The 18,710-nt window shown below is 50.6% G+C and overlaps 8 protein-coding genes across 8 annotated transcripts; 6 read left to right on the top strand and 2 right to left on the bottom strand.

The window, feature by feature from the left end:
- Positions 1-39: 39 nt before the first annotated feature.
- Positions 40-889, bottom strand: BDQ94DRAFT_171988 (peroxiredoxin family protein; the record flags this gene model as incomplete). Its single annotated transcript, XM_026771869.1, has 5 exons — positions 40-68; positions 122-287; positions 353-398; positions 464-563; positions 682-889. The coding sequence occupies 5 exons, from the start codon at positions 887-889 to the stop codon at positions 40-42; spliced, it is 549 nt and encodes a 182-aa protein (XP_026624586.1).
- Positions 890-3,449: 2,560 nt separating this feature from the next.
- On the top strand, positions 3,450-3,965 carry BDQ94DRAFT_146984 (uncharacterized protein). Its single transcript, XM_026766928.1, has one exon. It carries the CDS (start codon positions 3,563-3,565, stop codon positions 3,746-3,748), a length of 186 nt encoding a protein of 61 aa, XP_026624585.1. The 5' UTR covers positions 3,450-3,562; the 3' UTR covers positions 3,749-3,965.
- Positions 3,944-7,161, top strand: skn7 (putative stress response transcription factor SrrA/Skn7). Its single transcript, XM_026766927.1, has 7 exons — positions 3,944-4,151; positions 4,246-4,262; positions 4,453-4,525; positions 4,609-4,752; positions 4,814-5,716; positions 5,770-5,959; positions 6,034-7,161. The coding sequence occupies exons 1-7, from the start codon at positions 4,095-4,097 to the stop codon at positions 6,552-6,554; spliced, it is 1,905 nt and encodes a 634-aa protein (XP_026624584.1). The 5' UTR covers positions 3,944-4,094; the 3' UTR covers positions 6,555-7,161.
- BDQ94DRAFT_58649 (uncharacterized protein) lies at positions 6,686-7,161 on the top strand. Its single transcript, XM_026776114.1, has one exon. The coding sequence runs from the start codon at positions 6,817-6,819 to the stop codon at positions 7,081-7,083; it is 267 nt and encodes an 88-aa protein (XP_026624583.1). The 5' UTR covers positions 6,686-6,816; the 3' UTR covers positions 7,084-7,161.
- A 585-nt stretch (positions 7,162-7,746) lies between these two features.
- BDQ94DRAFT_58640 (translation initiation factor eIF2B catalytic subunit epsilon) lies at positions 7,747-10,541 on the top strand. Its single transcript, XM_026776113.1, has 6 exons — positions 7,747-7,975; positions 8,065-8,142; positions 8,217-8,273; positions 8,356-8,480; positions 8,558-9,732; positions 9,795-10,541. Exons 2-6 carry the CDS (start codon positions 8,065-8,067, stop codon positions 10,469-10,471), a joined length of 2,112 nt encoding a protein of 703 aa, XP_026624582.1. The 5' UTR covers positions 7,747-7,975; the 3' UTR covers positions 10,472-10,541.
- A 1,186-nt stretch (positions 10,542-11,727) lies between these two features.
- BDQ94DRAFT_58633 (RING finger protein) lies at positions 11,728-14,040 on the top strand. The gene is made up of 4 exons (XM_026776112.1): positions 11,728-12,026; positions 12,099-12,627; positions 12,684-13,570; positions 13,626-14,040. Exons 1-4 carry the CDS (start codon positions 11,936-11,938, stop codon positions 13,652-13,654), a joined length of 1,536 nt encoding a protein of 511 aa, XP_026624581.1. The 5' UTR covers positions 11,728-11,935; the 3' UTR covers positions 13,655-14,040.
- A 2,100-nt stretch (positions 14,041-16,140) lies between these two features.
- On the top strand, positions 16,141-17,745 carry mrsA (putative mitochondrial carrier protein; the record flags this gene model as incomplete). The annotated part of the gene is made up of 8 exons (XM_026771868.1): positions 16,141-16,178; positions 16,383-16,452; positions 16,525-16,560; positions 16,677-16,809; positions 16,881-16,973; positions 17,036-17,092; positions 17,161-17,605; positions 17,694-17,745. 8 exons carry the CDS (start codon positions 16,141-16,143, stop codon positions 17,743-17,745), a joined length of 924 nt encoding a protein of 307 aa, XP_026624580.1.
- On the bottom strand, positions 17,689-18,471 carry BDQ94DRAFT_58601 (uncharacterized protein). The gene has a single exon (XM_026776111.1). The coding sequence runs from the start codon at positions 18,178-18,180 to the stop codon at positions 17,764-17,766; it is 417 nt and encodes a 138-aa protein (XP_026624579.1). The 5' UTR covers positions 18,181-18,471; the 3' UTR covers positions 17,689-17,763.
- Between the last annotated feature and the right edge of the window lie 239 nt (positions 18,472-18,710).

Here is an 18,710-nt window from a genome sequence, read left to right as displayed (position 1 = left end):
TTTTTTTTTTTCTTTTTAATGCTGATACTCTGGGCTGGTTTAGGCCAAGACCTTCTCGGCCGCAGAGACTACAAATTCTGTTAGTAACAAACAACTTATATGCTGGCTACTGGGATCATACCGTCAAGACCGATGTTGTCGGGCTCCACGAAAGCCTCCTTGACCTTGCCGTTCTCGACAAGGAGGGCGTAACGCTTGCTGCGGTTGTTTCCAAAGATGGAAGCGCTGTCGAAGGTCACATCTAGGGCCTCGGAGAACTTGCCACTGGGGTCGCCCAAGAAGCGAATCTATGATGTAGCGTTAGTAAAGGTACCGGATGTTATTCGTACAACCAGGTTATAATATCACTTACGCCGCTCTTGCCCTCGGGGTCAAGGGAGGTAGCCCAAGCCTTGGTGCTGTTGTCGGGTTAACCAGGATACCTTCAATCGACGGATGACACAGTACGTGACCCGTAACTTACACGAAAGGGTCGTTGACTGCAACAACGAAGACCTGGCCGGCCTCCTTCAGCTTGGGGTGGTTGATGAATCCAGGAACGTGGGTGCTAGAGCAGGCGGGGCCTAATTTCCGCCGAGGGTGGAACAATTAGCAATCTATCACTGGGGGGTATCTCTCATAACAGCGACCACTCCTTTTCTGGATCGGGACGACAATATCGGGACTAATAAGGTTACATACTGAACGCAGCAGGCACACCGATGATGACGCCCTTGCCCTTGAGTTCCTTGGCGAGGTTCACCTTGTTGCCGGGCGAGTTCTCAACCAGGACATCCAGGTCCGGGATGGCGTCTCCCTTCTGAACAAAAGCGGGCGCCGTGCTGTGGAAAAGGGCCCTCTGGGACAAGGCGCGAGGGACACCGGCGGTAAGACGACGAGCCGCAAACATGATGGCGAGAAGGAGGAATGGATGTTAATTTGACAAGGAATGTGTTTGATGTGAGAAATTGTATAACCACGTCGGGGGGTTGCCACAGGAAGTTAAAATGAGAAATGAGCGATATGGGAGGTGGAAGGGAGGAAGAGGTTGGGAGCTGGATGGAAGTTGATTATTGTTGTTCCTGAGCTGGTGGATCTTCCTCAGCTTTCTCCAGAAATAACAAACATTAATTTAAATTGCTCCCGTTCGGGAGGCCGGAACATTAAAACATTGCGATGATTTCGTCATGGTCGCTTTTCGGCTGCAGCGCCCGGACATCAACTGGAGAACGTGGGGACGGACTTGCTAAGAAGGAAGAGGGGGATATACAACTTTCAACTATCATTGCTGGTCGAATGGTTTGCTTGAAACACCTGGCTGCCCTCTGCACATAAAGCCACATAGTTGTGTGGTTGTGAAGAGAATTCCGAGCCCTCTCGCTGGTTTCAAATCGAACAATCATCCACGTGAAAGATGGCGAAAAATGGCGAAAAAACGCCATATCCAGGGCCTACTCATGTATGTCTACTTCCATGTCTCTTCAGATTCACCTCCCCCGGCATGTGGAAGTAGACACCGGGCGGCGATGAAGAGGGGGTTGAACATCGAATCAATCATACCGGGCGGACATCGACTCCGGCAAGATCTCATGGACCAGTCTCGATCGCTGCCTCAGAATCTCTGACAGCCTTTGTTCCCGCCGACTGACGGACCAACCCTGCATTGTCTGTCTCTGAACTGCAAGGGTTCGTTTGCAGCATTCAAGTGGCTTTCGACCGGGGGTGGTTTTGAGTCTGGACTCTCAGCAGCACCTCCCCATCTGGAACCTTGGCTGATATGATCTTATTCATGGGCTTGGTGAGCGGGATGAGACGAGCATGAGAGGACAGACAGGAGTCGGATTAACCAGCAGTTAGTTGGGCACTTACTTACATAGTTGTCTCGCATAATATTAATAGTACCAGCTTCCTTAGAACTAGTACATGATGTTCGGGAGGTGGCGTCTCCATGATCCATACTACTACATAGCTCCTTGTGCTAAATTAAGAGCCCATCCGATCTCTCTCTATCACATCTTATGGCTCAATGGGGAAGACCGAATTAGAAATGGCCTTGAAGAGGTCTGTTTCTGTCTTTCTTTGTCATGTCGTTCTTACCTACACCTGATAACCTGTTAGTTGTAATCATCTCTGGATCCTCGTATCGTCGGCTAATCCACGAGAGAGGGATCTGCAACTGTTGCCGAAATTGAGGCCCCTGAGAAGGGAAACCATCTGTAGAGGAAAGGATGCCCCAACAGAGCAAGGTCGTGCACTGAAGGCATACTGTATCTATTTGCCAGAATGTGGTGCAGTTGATTTGATTCTCTGGAACCCCACCTCGTACAAATCCGCTGGCTACCGCGGGGTCCGAGAGGAATGAACGAAGGCAAAAAAATCAAGGATGATGGGCTGAGAGATAAACATCAAAACGGTCATTGCTTCCGTCCACCCCCTCCCTCCGTATACCACAACACGGCCGTTCGGGTTGTTGATCGCTGCGCAGAATCCAAGGCCCCTCCACCTGAGGCAGCCTATCTCCATAGCTTTCCCCCCATCCTTTTCGTGCATCATTCTGCATCCACCAGGCGCACTGACAGCTTTTTTAGACCGGTAATTCCGCCAGAAGAAGTGGTGGGTACTGGTCACTCTTGCTTGTTGCCTTCCTTACTTGGTGCCTTGTGCATTTGTTTTTGGGTAATGGATATTCTTCTTCTGTATTTTCAGATTTATTTACTTTTTTCTCTTCTTGTTCAGTGTTCAAAATTTACCTATTTGATTTATTATTCCCTTTCTTTTTCTTCCACCGTTCTTCGCCTTATACTTTATATGTATGCTTGGAAAGTTTAAAAGGAGGGGGGGGGGGGGGTGGTGTGTGGTGTAATTTCTTGGTGAACAATATTGAGTTGTCTCTCCCCATTAGTTAGACCCCGGGGCTCTAGAGATTTAGTTACTAGTGTTAGTCTTCGTTGGCTCAGCATTAAGAATTCTCCCTCTACCCCTCCTATGGATCTCCTTGCGTGAGGTCATCCCCCCAGAATTAGAGACAAGTCCTGCATAGAAACAGCCGCAAGATACCCGTCAAACGGAGAATTCACATTCAAAATGCCTGGAGGACAAGTAGAAACTAGAGAAATTGAACCTCCCCCCAAAGTCAAGTAATATTAACCGGAAGGGGTAAAGGGACAGAGAAATGACAACCCAACGGTGGGTTGGAAGTTGTGGCTAGTGACCACGTACTCGGGGGGGAAGACGGAAAACCCACTTGGGGCAATTGGAGATGCGTCGATAATAATACCACTACTACCTGCTACTTCATACATTTGACTACTGTAGATACTACAAGAAGAAACTTTGCTGGGTTGGGTGAACGTGAACCTGATTGCCAAATGAGAGTGAGCCATGGAAAGCAAATCGCAGAACCAACTTACCCACACGCCTGCCTTTCTCTAATCCACCCCCAACTCAGCCAGCAGCAACAGCAGCAGCAGACAGAGAGGGGGGAAAAGACAAGCCCCTCGGTATTTCTCTCTTTCTCTCTCTCTCTCTCTCTCTGCTACCTAATCTAACCGACCGTTGACTGATGATTATTTTGTTTTAATTGATGTTATTTGATTTGACTAATATTTTCTTTTTTTTTCTTCCTTTCTTTTTTCTTTCCTCCCATTATTTTCTTTTCTCTCCCTTCTTTAAAGGAAAAGGGCAACAAGACAAGAAAAGAATAAAATCCCCAAAAAAATATCAGGCTCCACCAAAAGGAGGGACTGGAACTAAACCCGAACGGCATTGACTAATTAATCCCCATTCCTCCTACTCACTAACACAGTCTAACTCACTAAACTAAACTTGCCTACCACCACCACCATCTCTCGACCACGACTACTACCTTACGCTCGTCTTTTTCTTTCTTTCCCTCCATTCCTCTTCTTTTCTTTCGTCCTCTTCTTTTTCTTGTCAGTTCATTATTCTATTCCTATCTACCAGTCCCCCCCCCTTTTTTTTTTCTTCCCTTCGCCACCCGCATTAATTTGACGACTGGCTGGTTTTTCTTCTTTCCCGTCCCTCCGCCCGTTTCTCGCCTTGCGACTTGTTGAGCCTGTTGCTTGTTCGATCGGTCGCGACCCATCTAGCCCACGATGGACGGTGGCCAGACCTCGACCAGCGCCGCCCCCGCGGGCAACTCCAGCGATTTTGTAAGTGTCGCCCTCGATAGCGACCGTTGTGAACCTCATGATCGCTGTTATTTTTCTATGCGATTATACTTCACTTTGCTAACACGATGGTTAGGTACGAAAACTCTACAAGTGAGTTCTTCCCCTTTTACTATTCCCCTGTACCTTGCCTGCGCTTCATCACTCCGGTTCCTCGTCCGCCGGGTTCACATCCTCGACTCCCCCGGGCTCTCGCTGTCCGGTTGTCGCTGCGCCCTGATCAAACTCAGCGATGCTTTGCATAATTTCGACGTGATCATGCGTACTAATACTCTTCGCAAAGGATGCTCGAAGACCCATCGTACGCGGAAATCGTGCGATGGGGTGACGAAGGAGACAGTTTTGTGGTCTTGGAGGTACGGCGCTCTCTTCGCATCTCCCACCCCCTCCTCCTTTCCTGCGGTCGCAATCCTCGAGGCTGACCAAAAACTGCGTTCAGTGCGAAAAATTTACCAAGACCATCCTTCCGAAGCACTTCAAACACAGCAACTTTGCCAGTTTCGTGCGACAGCTGAACAAGTACGACTTCCACAAAGTGAGACAGAACAACGAGGAAAACGGACAGTCGCCATACGGCCAAAACGTAAGCAATCTGCGCTTGGTGGCAGTCGATGCGATAGGTGTTAACTGTATTGGCTCTTCAGGCGTGGGAGTTCAAACATCCTGAATTTAGAGCGAACAGCAAAGAGTCCCTCGATAACATTCGACGGAAGGCCCCGGCTCCGCGGAAACAGACTCAGAGCAACGAAGACTCGGTCCCGACACAACAAATAGATTTGCTGAACCAGCAAATAGTGGCTCAACAACAACAGATTCATCAATTACACGAGCGACACACACGGCTCAGTGTTGATCACCAACTCATGATGCAGGAAGTTATGAGGGTGCAGAAGACCATCCTCAATCATGAAAATGTCATCCACCAGGTGATGACTTACCTGCTTTCTGTAGACGCCCGCCAGAGGCGCGACAGCAAAGCGGCTGCCGTGCCTTTCCAAGCCCAGGGTCAAGCAGGCTCGACACTGAGCCCTTCACAGGTCGCATCCATGGACGACGAGCCCTCGTCGCCCTTGCAGCATGCCTCGAAGCTCCTGAATGATATGAACGCCGAAATCCAGTTCAACCTAGGGGGTCTAGAGTCGATGGGCGAGCCACCGAAAACTACCGCTGTGGTTCCTACGCCTGCTCTGGAGACCGCTCCCCGAAATGGTGTCGCGCGGCCATCTGCTGCCGACGCAAGTGCGAATACTGCTATGGTCTATTCCAAGATGAACGGAGAGATCGAGCCCGTCGTCTACCCAGTGGGCGCCACCAACGGAATCGATCCTATGTACAGTGAACATGTTAACAACGTCCCGTATCCGATGCCTCCCAAACAAGAGATTGACGAATCTCGACGGCAATTCCCCGACAACCGGAAAAAGAGCGCAAATGTCGATCCCGGTTGGGTACGCAGCCCCCATATCCTGCTAGTGGAGGACGATGCGACATGTCGTCAAATTGGTGGCAAATTCCTGTATTCTTTCTCATGTCTGATCGATACCGCGGTATGTTATCCCTTTCGGGTTGCTCGGATCCCGCCCGACTGACATAGCTGCAGTTTGATGGCCTGGAAGCGGTGAATAAGATCCAGGATGGTTCCAAATATGACCTTATTCTCATGGACATTATCATGCCCAATTTGGATGGTGTTTCTGCTTGCCACCTTATTCGCCAATTCGACAGGACCCCTATCATCGCCATGACTTCCAACATCCGCAGTGACGATATCCAGCTCTACTTCCAACATGGTATGCCCGCCACCCCTGAACTCCTTCGTACGGTCACTCTTTATCGCTATTTTAGTGACTAACACAATTCATAGGAATGGATGATGTCCTTCCAAAGCCTTTCACAAGAAAGAGTCTTCTCGATATGCTTGAGAAACACTTGGTTCACCTGAAGACGATGCCGCAGAGCATAGAGGCTCCTCAATCCGCAGCAGCCGTAACGATGGCCGCGCAAAGCTCGGCCGCCCAGTCAGTCAAGGAGGACAGCTCTCCTGGGCAGTCGCCAGCAACATCGATGACTGCTTGGCAATCACCCGGCCAGTTTCCAGGCATGACTGCCGTGGCTCCTAACGTCCCGCAAGTCCAAAGCCAATATGTACCCACCGCCCCTGCTGCGGCTGCATATGCTGTAGATCAGAACGGAGTTCAGTATCCTGCACCCGCGGTGGCGCTTGCTACTACGGCGCCTGCGGCAGTCAGGCCGCAACCACCTCGGCGACAGCTTTCGGAAATGTCGAGTGCTACCGAAAACCCCAATATGGCCAAACGGCCACGCATGTACGCTCATCAACCGCAGCCAATGGTGAACCCCATGCAAGCTGCACGAACGGGCTAGATGGAGGGTCTTTCAGGTTGCCCTTTCTCATCTCGCCCTACACCAGACGAACGATGACCATTTTCCAATTTCCTTTCACACCCGCCTTTTGGCATCTCTCACCTCACTACTGCTACGCCTCTCCACCTTACGATTTCTGTTGTTCTTCTCGTGATGAAGTCTTAGCCGTACGATACTGTTGTCTCGGGGAGTTGTACTGCTTCTGTGTTATTTTCCAGATGTTGCTCGATATATCCCGGTGTTGGAGGCGCGTGTTATTTATATGCATAGGTTGCGAATCGTTTTGCGGCAAACTGTTGCGTTGCTTTCGTTTCTACTGACTGGATGGCCGATGCAGTCGAAAAATACTGATACTCGGGGTATGGCATCCAGATACCTTGGTTTTGGCAGCAGGACCTTGGGCTGGCAGCATGTAGTGTCTATTGTACGCGTCATTCTGGAACTGATATTCCATTTGTTGGGGCGCTTTGGAACCATTCTCTGTCGTTACGTGGAAGGTCAATTTGCTGTGGGTCAAATAGTTAGCTAAGCATCTGATGCTCAACAGCAGGGTTGTTGGGTCAGGAGGTAGGAGTCTATAGAGTCAAATTCAAAATCTATTATTAACTCCCATCATTTCCAACCACATAGAGACTATTTCACGCTCAGCACAGCTAGGTCTAGTAACCAAGTGCAATTTGGAATATGACGTTGCAGGCGCCCACCACTTTTCCCACACCAGCCCCGGAGGTTGAATTGGTGGCCCTCCACCAGTTGAGCGGAGGGGAGCATCATCAGCACCATCATCGTCATCATACGACCCAAGCTAACCGATCTGCCCACCCGATCCCTCCAAGCAGGATACACCTCCGATCTGGCGTTCATCAGCTTTATCCACGATAGATAAGGTTCTAGACCGTCGGTCCCTGAACAAGGGATATTCCTTCGAGTCCATGAGGGCCCAGGCCTTCGATGGTGTTCTGGACTCTGGAACCCCAGCACTCGCTAAGCCACTGTGGCTGTTCCCCCTTCTGCAACGGCTCTTTGTCACGTGAAGCACATATCACGTGCCAGGTGACCAGGGGAAGCAGCCGAGGTGAGGTGGGGGGGGGTCAAAGTAGGAGTAGATGAACAAACAGGACAAACAGGCCGCCAGGTGGGATGAAGAGAAGAAGCGTGACTCTGACTTCCTCCGCCCGACGGCGCCGGGCTTGGCGGAGATTTTGCGAGTTGAACGCGCCCTGGGCGAACCTATTCATTGTTGCTGTCTGATTGTGCCTATTGTGCTAGGTGACTTTTTGCACCTGCAATATCTTTCCCACTTTCCCCTGTTACTCATTCTTTTTAAACTCTTGGACCTACACTGTATCTGAGTCCCTTTGTGATTGAGGTGGGGGTTTTTGAGAAATTACTCATCGGTCGATCTACATACCGTTCCTGATGTGAGTGCGCAATTGTGTGCCCCCGGCGCTCTTTGATAGGAATGATGGATTCTGGATTGTTCTGACTTGCTAATGCTTCTGGTGTATAGATGGGCCCGAAACAAAAAGGTGGTGCGGCGAAGAGGGGAAATGCCACGGAGGAGGTAGAAGAGACATTGCAGGCTGTTGTATGTTGTTTTTCGAATCGCAGTGGGAAGTGGCTGGTTCGTGGTGTTGGGCTAATGGCGCCGTGTGGTTCTAGGTGCTTGCGGATACTTTCGAGACGAGGTTCGAGCCGTTCACACTTGAGAAGCCCAGGGTATGTGTGATTGTGTTGCTGCGTTGACTGTATGAAGTGATGGTGGGGGAATTCGAAAGCTAACGCAGAATGATTGATCTAGTGTCTCTTGCCGCTTGCGAATACTCCCTTGATTGAATATACGCTCGAGTTCCTCGCCAATGCCGGTGTGGAGGATGTCTTCCTGTACGGCGGAGCGCACTCCGATCAGCTGGAGAAATACATCAAGTACGTGTGGGCTTAGACAGGACATGCTGGCGATATGCTATTGTTTGTTGTTGGGCTGACCAGGAGGCTTTGCACAGTGCGTCCAAATGGAGAGCGCCGTCGTCGCCGTTCAAGCAGCTGACTTTCCTCAAGTCGACGTCGACGTCTGTTGGAGATGTCATGCGTGATCTCGATGGCAAGCATCTCATCACGGGCGACTTCATCGTTGTCAGCGGTGATGTTATCAGCAACCTGCCTATCGAAGGCGCGCTAACCAAACACCGTGCTCGTCGTGAAGCGGACAAGAACGCCATCATGACCATGATCTTGAGAGAGGCTGGCCGGAACCACCGAACCAAGTCCTCGTCTGTATCTCCCGTCTTCGTTATCGACCCCACCAAGGACCGCTGTCTACACTACGAGGAGATCGACCATCATTCCCCCGAATCTTCTCGCCTGAACATTGACGCGGAACTCATCACGACACACCAGGAGATTGACCTGCGCCAGGATCTGATCGACTGCAACATCGATATCTGCACACCTGATGTGCTGAGTCTCTGGTCCGACAGCTTCGACTACCAGACGCCCCGCAAACAGTTCCTATATGGTGTGTTGAAGGACTACGAGTTGAACGGAAAGACAATTCACACACACATTGTTAAGGACCACTACGCTGCCCGGGTCCGGAATCTGAAGGCCTACGACGCTGTCAGCAAGGATGTCATTTCGCGGTGGGCGTACCCTCTGTGCCCCGACACCAATCTGCTCCGCGGCCACAACTATGAGCTTCGGAAGGGAAGCCTGTATCAAGAACAGGGTGTGACTCTGGCCCGCTCGTGCGTGATCGGTCGGCGCACGGTCATCGGCCAGGGCACCAGCATTGGAGACAAGACGACGGTCAAGAACACTGTTCTCGGACGGGACTGCAAGATCGGCAAGAACGTCACATTGGACGGTGCTTATATCTGGGATGGCGCAGTCATCGGCGATGGAACGACTGTCAACCAAGCGATCGTTGCTGACCGGGCAGTGGTGGGCAAGAACTGTACCATCGAGCCTGGCTCCCTGATTTCATTCGGTGTCGAGATCGCCGATGGTGTCAAGGTTAGCGACGGAAGACGTATAACGACAGCTTACCGGGAGGACGACGATGAGGTGCCGGCCAGTGAGCCCGAGGTTGTTGGCGAAGGCGGTAAGGGATATGAGTACGTTCCTTATGATGATGACGAGGACGAAGATGAGACGGCCAGCAATGCTTCGTCTGGTTTGAGTATGTGCATTCTGCTCCCTCCATATCCTGGCTGTATACGTGGCTAATACTTACTATTGCAGTTTACAATATGGCGAACCTCTCTCTTTCTACAGAGTCTATCTCGACGCTTTCCTCGGAGATCTCAGAATTTGGCCGGTCTCGTTCGGGCAGTTTCAGTACTACCATGTCCGACGACGAGGACCAGGACCACTTCGTCCACGATGCTGCGGCTAGTGTCTACGACAGCTTGCGGGATGGCGTCACATCCGACGTGGTACAACTGGAGCTGGTCAGTTTGCGTATGACGGCGAATGCTTCCGACCACCAGGTCCGACGAGCCGTGGTCTCGGCGTTCATGAAGCGCATCCAACAATTGATGGATGGCGGCAAGGGAGCGAGCGAGGCCATCCGGGAGATTTTCGGCAAGTACAAGGAGATCGTGGAACGGTCACTGTTCGACCGCGACAGCGACGAGAAGCCCGATCAAGTCGACTTGCTGGTCCTCCTGCAGCAGGATCTGGCGCACCGCAGCCGTGGTGACACGGTCATGCTGTTCACGGCCAAGGAACTGTACGACCTGGAGATCGTGGAGGAAGAAGCTTATGAGCAATGGTGGGCCGATGAGCGGTCGAGCAGCACGGAGGAAATGCGCCAAGTGCGCAGCCAGTCCCAGCAGTTTGTGGATTGGTTGGCCAATGCGGAGGAAGAGGAGACCAGCGAGGAGGAAGAGAGTGATGAAGATGAAGATGATGAGTAGATGATATAGAGCATAGCCTAGAAACACTAGCAGAATTGTCCAAAATTCAATGACAAAAAGGTTTACCCCATTCAGAATGTATTATACCCATAACCCGCAAGACTGGAGCTGCAGATGAAGCGTTGATCTGCTTGTCTTGCTGTGCCTGTATTTGGTGCCTGATATCACAGGTATCAACCAGAAAGTCACGGGTATCGCCCGAAGAAGCAAGTAGATGCCCATGAATCAGTGACGATGGATCTATTTGTTGGCGATCGCCTTTTCTCGCCTTGCTTTAGCCAGCATCTTTCCAATAATATCCTCACGGTGATTCTTTATTGCTTCTACTACTTGGATTGTCCCTGGTGGATAGACAACAGTGCACACATCATCTTCACTATCGTCATCATTGCACCCCTGCGATTGCTCACTACTTGACTCGTTAGTCAGTTATTTACATGTCACTTTGACTAAGAGGCGTGAGGGGGAAAAGACCAGCTGTTGTCTTTCCCAGGAACTATCTTACTCCGCACTTCTGTGAAGTTCCCTTTCGATGTGCACGGCTCTATCTGTCTTTACCTGTTCCTTGAACTGTCTCCCCACAGTTTGGCTCTTTGGTGGAGTTCATTCCCCCTCTAGAACTTGGGCCCTTCCTGGCTCCTGCTGCAGTTGACCCTGCCAAGTCCCTCTACTTTGGAGCCGCGATCGAGCATAAAGGGATACATCATTCCCTTTTTCCCATCCTGGATCATTCCTCGAAAAGGGGATCCCAGTGTTGAGAAGATATTTTCGGATCGGAATCCACCTTATTCTTTTCTGATATTCCCTCCCCTAAACCGAATCCACTGCTGCAGTTCATCGATCCAGAAACGGACCCCACACCAGATTCCCTCCCGTGACGTCCGCCCGGCTGTTAGTGACACACCCGCCCCTCCCTTTTGCCCAAGCAGTTGAATGAACATCATTAAGCTCTCCACGCAACGATCGGCTGAGGGCTAGTGCTGCCCTGTTCCCCTCCCCTTCTACCACCCTGTTTTCTTCCTTATTGTCATCGGGATATTTCCACATCCCTCCACCCCCCTTTTTCCAAAGTTCCTGCTATTTCTGGTAGGCTGCGGGCTGTGTGTTGTCTCGAGAAAAAGAGGTCTCGACATCCCATCTCGAGGCCTGCCTTTTTTTCGCGTCAGCACATAAAACCGGCTTGCCACGGGCAGAAACGCTTTCACCACGCCTCCACTCACGAGGAAGAGGAAGGCGGCCGCGGCGACGCTTGTAGATAACGAACCCCAAACAGCCGCCACCAAGGCTTCCGTCGCCCTTTCGCCTGCCGCCACCGCAACCTCCTCTTCGGGCCAATCCTCCCGCAAGAAGCAGAAGCCCGCGGACCAGGACCCTGACGCCGATTACACCCTAGCGACCCCTGGGAGCTTTTCGGTTCCTGTGCGATCGAAGGAGTCGGATATCGATACCCCGGCGTCTACCAGCATGGAGTCGGATGAGGACTTCATGAGTGTCGGGTCTAGCCCGGATGATTTTCTGGATACCCAAGGAAGTGACGTCGAGAGTCTTGGGGAAGGTGAGTGATCGGGTTGACTGCTTTTTTGTTATCGGGGTTTTGCTGACGTTACTCTTGTTGGGTCATTTACAGATTTCGGTGACGATTTTGACGGCGGATTCTCCAAAGATAAGGATATCATCGCGACGAAACGGAAGCCTTATGAGGTCGAGTTTAGTGTGTTGAGCCCGGAGGACATCGAACGAGAACAGAACCTGCAGATTAACGAGGTCTCGTCGATCCTTGGGTTGCCACCAGAGTCGTCGGCTATTCTGCTGCGATATGGACGATGGAACCGGGAGAAGTTGATCGAGTCATACATGGACCATCCCGAGAAGACGCTGGAGGAGGCGGGCCTTGGTACCAATTTTGAGGGAACGCCAAAGACTGAAGTGATACCAGGATTTGTGTGCGACATCTGCTGCGAGGACGGGGACGACCTTGAGACATATGCCATGCGTTGCGGGCACCGCTTCTGTGTGGATTGCTATCGCCATTATCTGAGACAGAAGATCCGGGAGGAGGGTGAAGCAGCAAGGATAGAATGCCCGAGTGATAGCTGCAATATGATCGTGGACTCGAAGTCATTAGGCCTTCTGGTGACAAACGATCTTAAGGAGAGGTGGGAACTACAGCACATCCTTCGCGATAGCTTGCTTTGTTACTGACGCTTTCCAGATACAACGCGCTTCTAACACGAACATACGTCGACGATAAAGATAACCTCAAATGGTGCCCGGCTCCCAACTGTGAATACGCGGTCGACTGCCCTGTAAAGCAGCGTGACCTTCGTCGTATCGTACCTACTGTGCAGTGTGACTGTAGGCACTACTTCTGCTTTGGATGCACATTAAATGATCACCAGCCAGCACCCTGCTTGCTGGTAAGGATGTGGCTCAAGAAGTGCGAGGATGATTCCGAGACGGCGAACTGGATCTCCGCCAATACCAAGGAGTGTCCCCGATGCCACTCAACGATCGAAAAGAATGGCGGATGCAACCATATGACTTGCCGCAAGTGCAAGCACGAATTCTGCTGGATGTGCATGGGACTGTGGTCTGAACACGGTACTAGCTGGTATAACTGCAACCGCTACGAGGAGAAATCTGGATCAGAGGCCCGAAGTGCGCAGGCGCGATCCCGGGCGTCGCTGGAGCGATATCTCCACTACTACAACCGATATGCCAACCATGAGCAGTCAGCCAAGTTGGACAAAGATTTGTATCTAAAGACGGAGAAGAAGATGACGAGTTTGCAGTCGCAGTCTGGGCTTTCGTGGATTGAGGTGCAGTTCCTCGATACTGCATCGCAGGCGCTCCAGCAATGTCGCCAGACGCTGAAGTGGACATATGCCTTTGCCTACTACCTCTCCCGCAACAACCTGACGGAGATCTTCGAGGATAACCAGAAGGATCTGGAAATGGCGGTGGAGAGCCTAAGTGAGATGTTTGAGAAGCCCGTACCGGAGCTGGCGAACTTGAAGGTCGACATCTTGGACAAGACGGCGTATTGTAACAAGCGCCGGGTGATCCTACTCAGCGATACTGCAGAGAACTTGAAAAACGGTATGCCCCTTGCGAATCTACGATAATATTCTGTATACTGACGTGCAATAACCAGGGGAATGGTCCTTCAACGTGGAATGGTAGATTACAGTATATAGAATGATCGAACTTACATCCTGTTGAGGCACCACCTTACTCCCTCCTTCCTCGGCCGGTGGACGAGCTTCACGACGTGCATGACGACAGCGCATATGGTTTCTATCTATCTGAACAACTCTCTCTCTCACACTCCGGCGTCTCTGATGTTTTCCTGGATGGTTCGTTATTCGTGTGTATCAACTACTTTTGGGCGATTTCTGTGCTGTACTTGTCATATATTTCTTCCACTATTTTTCTTCTCTAAACACGATAGTCATGCGACTACTAACCGAGTCTGACACTTTCCATATTTGACGCACTGAAGTGGGGAGGAGGTGTGTTTGAGATGCACTTGATGTGAGAAGACTGAGCCGGGTGGATGTCTAAGATTGACAAGTGGGAGATTGTATGAAAGAAGAGGATACTGAGTAGGTAGAAGCCTTAAACGGAGGCTGATAGTTAACAGCTACAACTACAAGGTATCTATGCTTATGCCCCAACTAGTCTAACTAGCCATAGAATGGAAGACTTAGTACTAGTGGAGAGAAGGAATGACCAGAAGAAAAAGGAAAAGAAAACAAGTAAAAGTGTACATAGAATCAACCTTCTTCATTGATCCCACGTAGCAAGTCAACGATGATCCACTACATACTAGTTACTAGTCAGTTACCTTATCTAGTAGTAGTGTCAAACGCCAAACGCCAGAAGCCAAATCCCCAACAGCCAACGGCGCCAACTGTTTACTGTACTTAGTGCTCTGCCTGTTCTCAGTTTTCTTCAAGCCTCGCAGTTACTACTCCGTACAGTTAAGACGAGCTTAAAATTCCCCGAGGATTGAAATAAAACCATAGGGATAAAGAAAATTAGAAAGATACCATAAAAGGAACTTAACCCCGAGCAAGCGCTTAGAAATATTCGTGGCAAATAAAGAAACCACCAAAAGGGAAGCCATCTAGAATATACCTGTTAATCAATCAGATAAGCCAGCCCGCTGGCCCGCACCAAGAAAAAAAAGATCATCTGCACTGGCGGGCATGCACTGGCACGTCCGTCCGCGGTGTGCCGTGCCGAACTGAACTTTGGATTTTGATTCCTCCGTGCTTCGGCGGTTTGCTTACTTAGTTTTAGTAGTCTCCATCCATTTTACTACGGAGTAATAGTCTGTTCGCTTCGTGCCGGGGAAAGAAGGAAAAGTTTTTCTTTTCTCAAGTGATTAGATTAAGTAATGGGAATGATGGGAAATAATTATTATATTGGATTGCTTTTTTAGGAATTAATCGGTTTCACTGAAATAATTTTTTTTTTTTAATGCTGGATGGATGCCTGGGATCGGGGCGAAAAGAATTCCTTACTGATTCAGTCGGTTGGGTTTATGGGGATGGGGCTCCGTCATCGGATCAGTCGTGGTTTTTGCCTAGGCACTTTGGAGGTTCGTTAGTAAGGTCGTGTCTAAGGCAGTCTAGGTCGGGGATGCTGATTCAGCAGGTAGATAGTGTGTGCATGGCAGATGGAAAAAGAAAAGATGGAAATTTTTGGGAGTTCCGAGGAGCAAATTTAGTTTTAGCAGGTAACTAGATAGTAATGATGTTTAGTTATCATGTGGAGGATAGTCATAGTGGACTGGACTATGTATGGGTGGAAATTGGATCAGGATAAATTGGGGGAGAGCGGGCTAGAAAACACAAAGAATCAGGATGGAAGGAAGAGAAGGAAGGAAAGAAAGGCTGGGTTTTTTGTCTGTTGGGGTCCAGCAATCATATCAATCTCAGATTAATTTCGGATGGGCACGAACTGGTGAAAGTTCTCCCTCGATCTATTTACCTATTGACCATCTACTATCTATCTACTACTTACTTGGGAGTAGTTTAGTTATTTAGTTAAACTAGGACAAGAATCGAGAAAGCTGAACTGACAAATAAATTACTCTGCTCCGGGCGGGACTGCCGTGCATACGGACTGATACACCCTCAATACCACAGCAACAGCTGCACTTACGCGGGGATTCGGCCCGGTGAAACAGGCTGAAACCACCTCCGAACGGTATTAATGACCCGGGACTTGCTTTGCTCCTTTAGTTCAACCTTCAGCAGCAAGAAATTCCCGACTGTCCAGAAAGATTATTATTTCCTATCTTTCGCCAGTCCTCTCTTTCCTCTGCCTCCTCCTCTCACCTTTTCCCTACTTCCCTCCCTCTTGAGGCATTGAATAACTTCCCCCCCGTCTTGCATCGGGCTCATCCTACCTTCTCCTCTCCTCGCCTCCCCTCCGTCTTGCTCCCTCCCCTCCCGCCCGATATTCTTCCTCTCGGAGTCCGGCTTCCTCTCCGCTCCGCAAGTCCGTTTTTCTGCGTCGGCATTTCCATCCTCCACCGAGTACCTCACCTCCAGCTCGACCATTCCCCCCGAGCTGTCTGAGATCCGATTCTTCCGAATAAAAAAAAAATCGCCTCTTTCTCTAACGACGGCAGCTGTGCTACCAACCAATCAAGCTCCATGGCGTCTCCCGAGCAGATTCCCGGGCAGGAATACGAGTATGTCGACCGTGTTATTTTCCCCTTCGTATTCGTGGCGCCTTCACTTGTTCGCGCAAGGCTTTCTGCAGGGCCTATCTCGTCAGCAGATACTTCCCGCGATTGACTGGCGCTGCATGATTTATTGCATTTTCCGAAGCGATAATGGGGAACGATTTGCTCTCCGTATAGGAATTCGCAGCTAACGTTCCAATTTGATATTAGCTATGAAGCCCTCCCTTCGAACTACGGCCTAGGCCGGAACATGCTGGCTGGCGCCTTTGCAGGAATAGCAGTATGTGGAAAGACCGTGGGATTTGGTGACTGGGTTCCGGTGGTTGTGCTAATGGGTGCTTGGTTGTTCTAGGAACACTCTGTTATGTATCCGGTAGACTTGTTGAAGGTATGTTGATTGCTGTTGGGGAGGTTTGAGATGGGTCGGAGGTGCTGAAGATTGATTGCTTCATCTCTTATGTTGGACTTCGCGGGTGCGGTGGGCTAATGGTGGGGTTCGTACAGACACGCATGCAAATCCTGCATCCCTCGAACGGCGGGCTCTACACAGGCTTGACCAATGCGGTTTCGACCATCTACCGAATTGAAGGCTGGAGGACGCTATGGAAGGGCGTTTCGAGTGTTATCGTTGGTGCTGGTGAGTGCGACAATTTTGGGCGCGCCGTTGCGGGTGCTATCGTGGCGGAGGTTGATCTGGTGAATTTCTAGGTCCGGCTCATGCCGTTTACTTTGGTACATACGAGGTCGTTAAGGAAATGGCCGGTGGAAATGTGGACGATGGGCACCATCCGGTAGCAGCTGGTAGGTTTTGGTGCTTTGCTTGGAGGTGCGATGATTTTGGTGCAATTGCTGACGATGCCAAGCGCTGAGCGGTGCGTCCGCAACCATTGCTAGCGACGCCTTGATGAACCCCTTCGATGGTGAGTACTGCGCCCTTTGCGCTCCATCCGTCTCAATTTGTTTCTGGAGTGTCGGCTAACTGAAGTAGTCATCAAGCAACGCATGCAGGTCCATGGCTCGGTACATAAGAGTATCCTTCAATGCGCTCGCTCCGTCTACAAAACGGAAGGTCTCCAGGCGTTCTACGTATCCTATCCCACTACGCTTTGCATGACGGTGCCTTTCACCGCCACTCAGTTTGTCGCCTACGAGTCCATCTCCAAGGTCATGAACCCATCGCAGGATTACGACCCGTTCACGCACTGCATGGCGGGAGGTCTGGCGGGTGCATTCGCCGCCGGTATCACCACCCCGCTTGACGTTGTGAAGACGCTGCTGCAGACCCGAGGGCTGGCCCAGAACGAGGAGATCCGGTCGGCCAAGGGTCTCTTCAACGCTGCGGCCATTATCAAGCGGCAGTTTGGCTGGAAGGGATTCCTGCGTGGCGCTCGCCCCCGTATTATTTCCACCATGCCCAGCACTGCTATTTGCTGGTGAGTTTCCTTGCGACTTTTGACGGGCCCATTGCAAAATTACCGCGATGTCTGCGCATTGAAAACAGTTGCTGACGCGATCCTACAGGACCTCGTATGAGATGGCCAAGGCCTACTTCAAGGGCCAGGTGGACAGCTAGATGCAAGCACGGCTTTTGCTAACGACCCGATCGCATGAATCCGACACAAACCAGCTCAGCGACCCTTTTTGACCTCTGGTTCCGACCTGACTCGTCCGCGGACCCAAGAAAAAAAGACCCATTCCCCAAGAAACCATTAGTCACATGAATAGGAAGAAAGCCCGACCAAAAGCAAAACAGAAAAAAAGAAAAGATACGAAACGAAAGAAAAAAGATAGTCTTGTTGAACAAGCAATCCAGAAAAAAACAAAACAAAACTTCGTCCTTTGCGAGCATCACGTGCGCAGGACGGACCCGATCGAGCGCTGCAGGCTGAAATGAGAGCTCAACTGAGCTACGGGCGGGTTGAAGCTTTCTGCAGCTTCTTGTCCCCTTTCCTTTACCTCCTCTTCCTTTCTCCCTTCCTCTTCCTTTTCCGCCTGCTCTTGTTCTCATTCGTCGGGCAATTGCGCCAACTGCCGAGGCTCTCGGACCTAATCAACGCAAGCTTGTGGCGATCATGGAAGAGAGAACGGACAAGAAAAGGAGGAGGGTGGATCCTTGACCGACTCTGAATGGGGAACCTTAACCTTCTGACGTGTATTTATCTGTTATGAACGGGGTGCTGATGGCTGGACTTGATGGACGATGAATTCAGGCCTCCCGGGATGTTGGTGAGTGCTGCTTCTTGTTCTTCTCTTTTGTTTTGAGTGCTTGAATCTGGGCCCTGAGCTAAAAGAAGGGCCCGGCGTATGTTTCAATTCGTGCTTCAATCGCGTTACTACTGGCGTTGGCATGCAGGGGAACATCTGGACGAGTTTCCTAACGTTTTTTTCACTTCTTCTGGTTGATCCTCGAGTTGCATTTTTATAAGTAGTTCTGGTTGGACGTCTTTCCATTTATTTCCCCAATTTTTAATGTTCGGATACAACTTTGCGCGTCTGTCGGATTGGATGCGGATGTTCTGTATGTACGCTATAGAGGAA

Source organism: Aspergillus welwitschiae (assembly GCF_003344945.1).
Source record: "Aspergillus welwitschiae strain CBS 139.54b unplaced genomic scaffold BDQ94scaffold_23, whole genome shotgun sequence".
Taxonomy (NCBI): domain Eukaryota; kingdom Fungi; phylum Ascomycota; class Eurotiomycetes; order Eurotiales; family Aspergillaceae; genus Aspergillus; species Aspergillus welwitschiae.
The sequence above is the reverse complement of the archived record's forward strand: the minus strand, read 5'-3'. Positions and strand labels throughout refer to the sequence as shown.

Coding starts and splice junctions, on each gene's coding strand:
- BDQ94DRAFT_146984 (XM_026766928.1), top strand. CDS start 3,563: ATGTTATTTGATTTGACTAATATTTTCTTTTTTTTTCTTCCTTTCTTT.
- skn7 (XM_026766927.1), top strand. CDS start 4,095: ATGGACGGTGGCCAGACCTCGACCAGCGCCGCCCCCGCGGGCAACTCC. Junction 4,753..4,813: donor AGTCGCCATACGGCCAAAAC/GTAAGCAATCTG, acceptor TTGGCTCTTCAG/GCGTGGGAGTTCAAACATCC. Junction 5,717..5,769: donor CATGTCTGATCGATACCGCG/GTATGTTATCCC, acceptor ACATAGCTGCAG/TTTGATGGCCTGGAAGCGGT.
- BDQ94DRAFT_58649 (XM_026776114.1), top strand. CDS start 6,817: ATGCATAGGTTGCGAATCGTTTTGCGGCAAACTGTTGCGTTGCTTTCG.
- BDQ94DRAFT_58640 (XM_026776113.1), top strand. CDS start 8,065: ATGGGCCCGAAACAAAAAGGTGGTGCGGCGAAGAGGGGAAATGCCACG. Junction 8,274..8,355: donor TCACACTTGAGAAGCCCAGG/GTATGTGTGATT, acceptor TGATTGATCTAG/TGTCTCTTGCCGCTTGCGAA. Junction 9,733..9,794: donor CAATGCTTCGTCTGGTTTGA/GTATGTGCATTC, acceptor TTACTATTGCAG/TTTACAATATGGCGAACCTC.
- BDQ94DRAFT_58633 (XM_026776112.1), top strand. CDS start 11,936: ATGGAGTCGGATGAGGACTTCATGAGTGTCGGGTCTAGCCCGGATGAT. Junction 12,027..12,098: donor CGTCGAGAGTCTTGGGGAAG/GTGAGTGATCGG, acceptor GGTCATTTACAG/ATTTCGGTGACGATTTTGAC. Junction 13,571..13,625: donor TGCAGAGAACTTGAAAAACG/GTATGCCCCTTG, acceptor TGCAATAACCAG/GGGAATGGTCCTTCAACGTG.
- BDQ94DRAFT_58601 (XM_026776111.1), bottom strand. CDS start 18,180: ATGAGAACAAGAGCAGGCGGAAAAGGAAGAGGAAGGGAGAAAGGAAGA.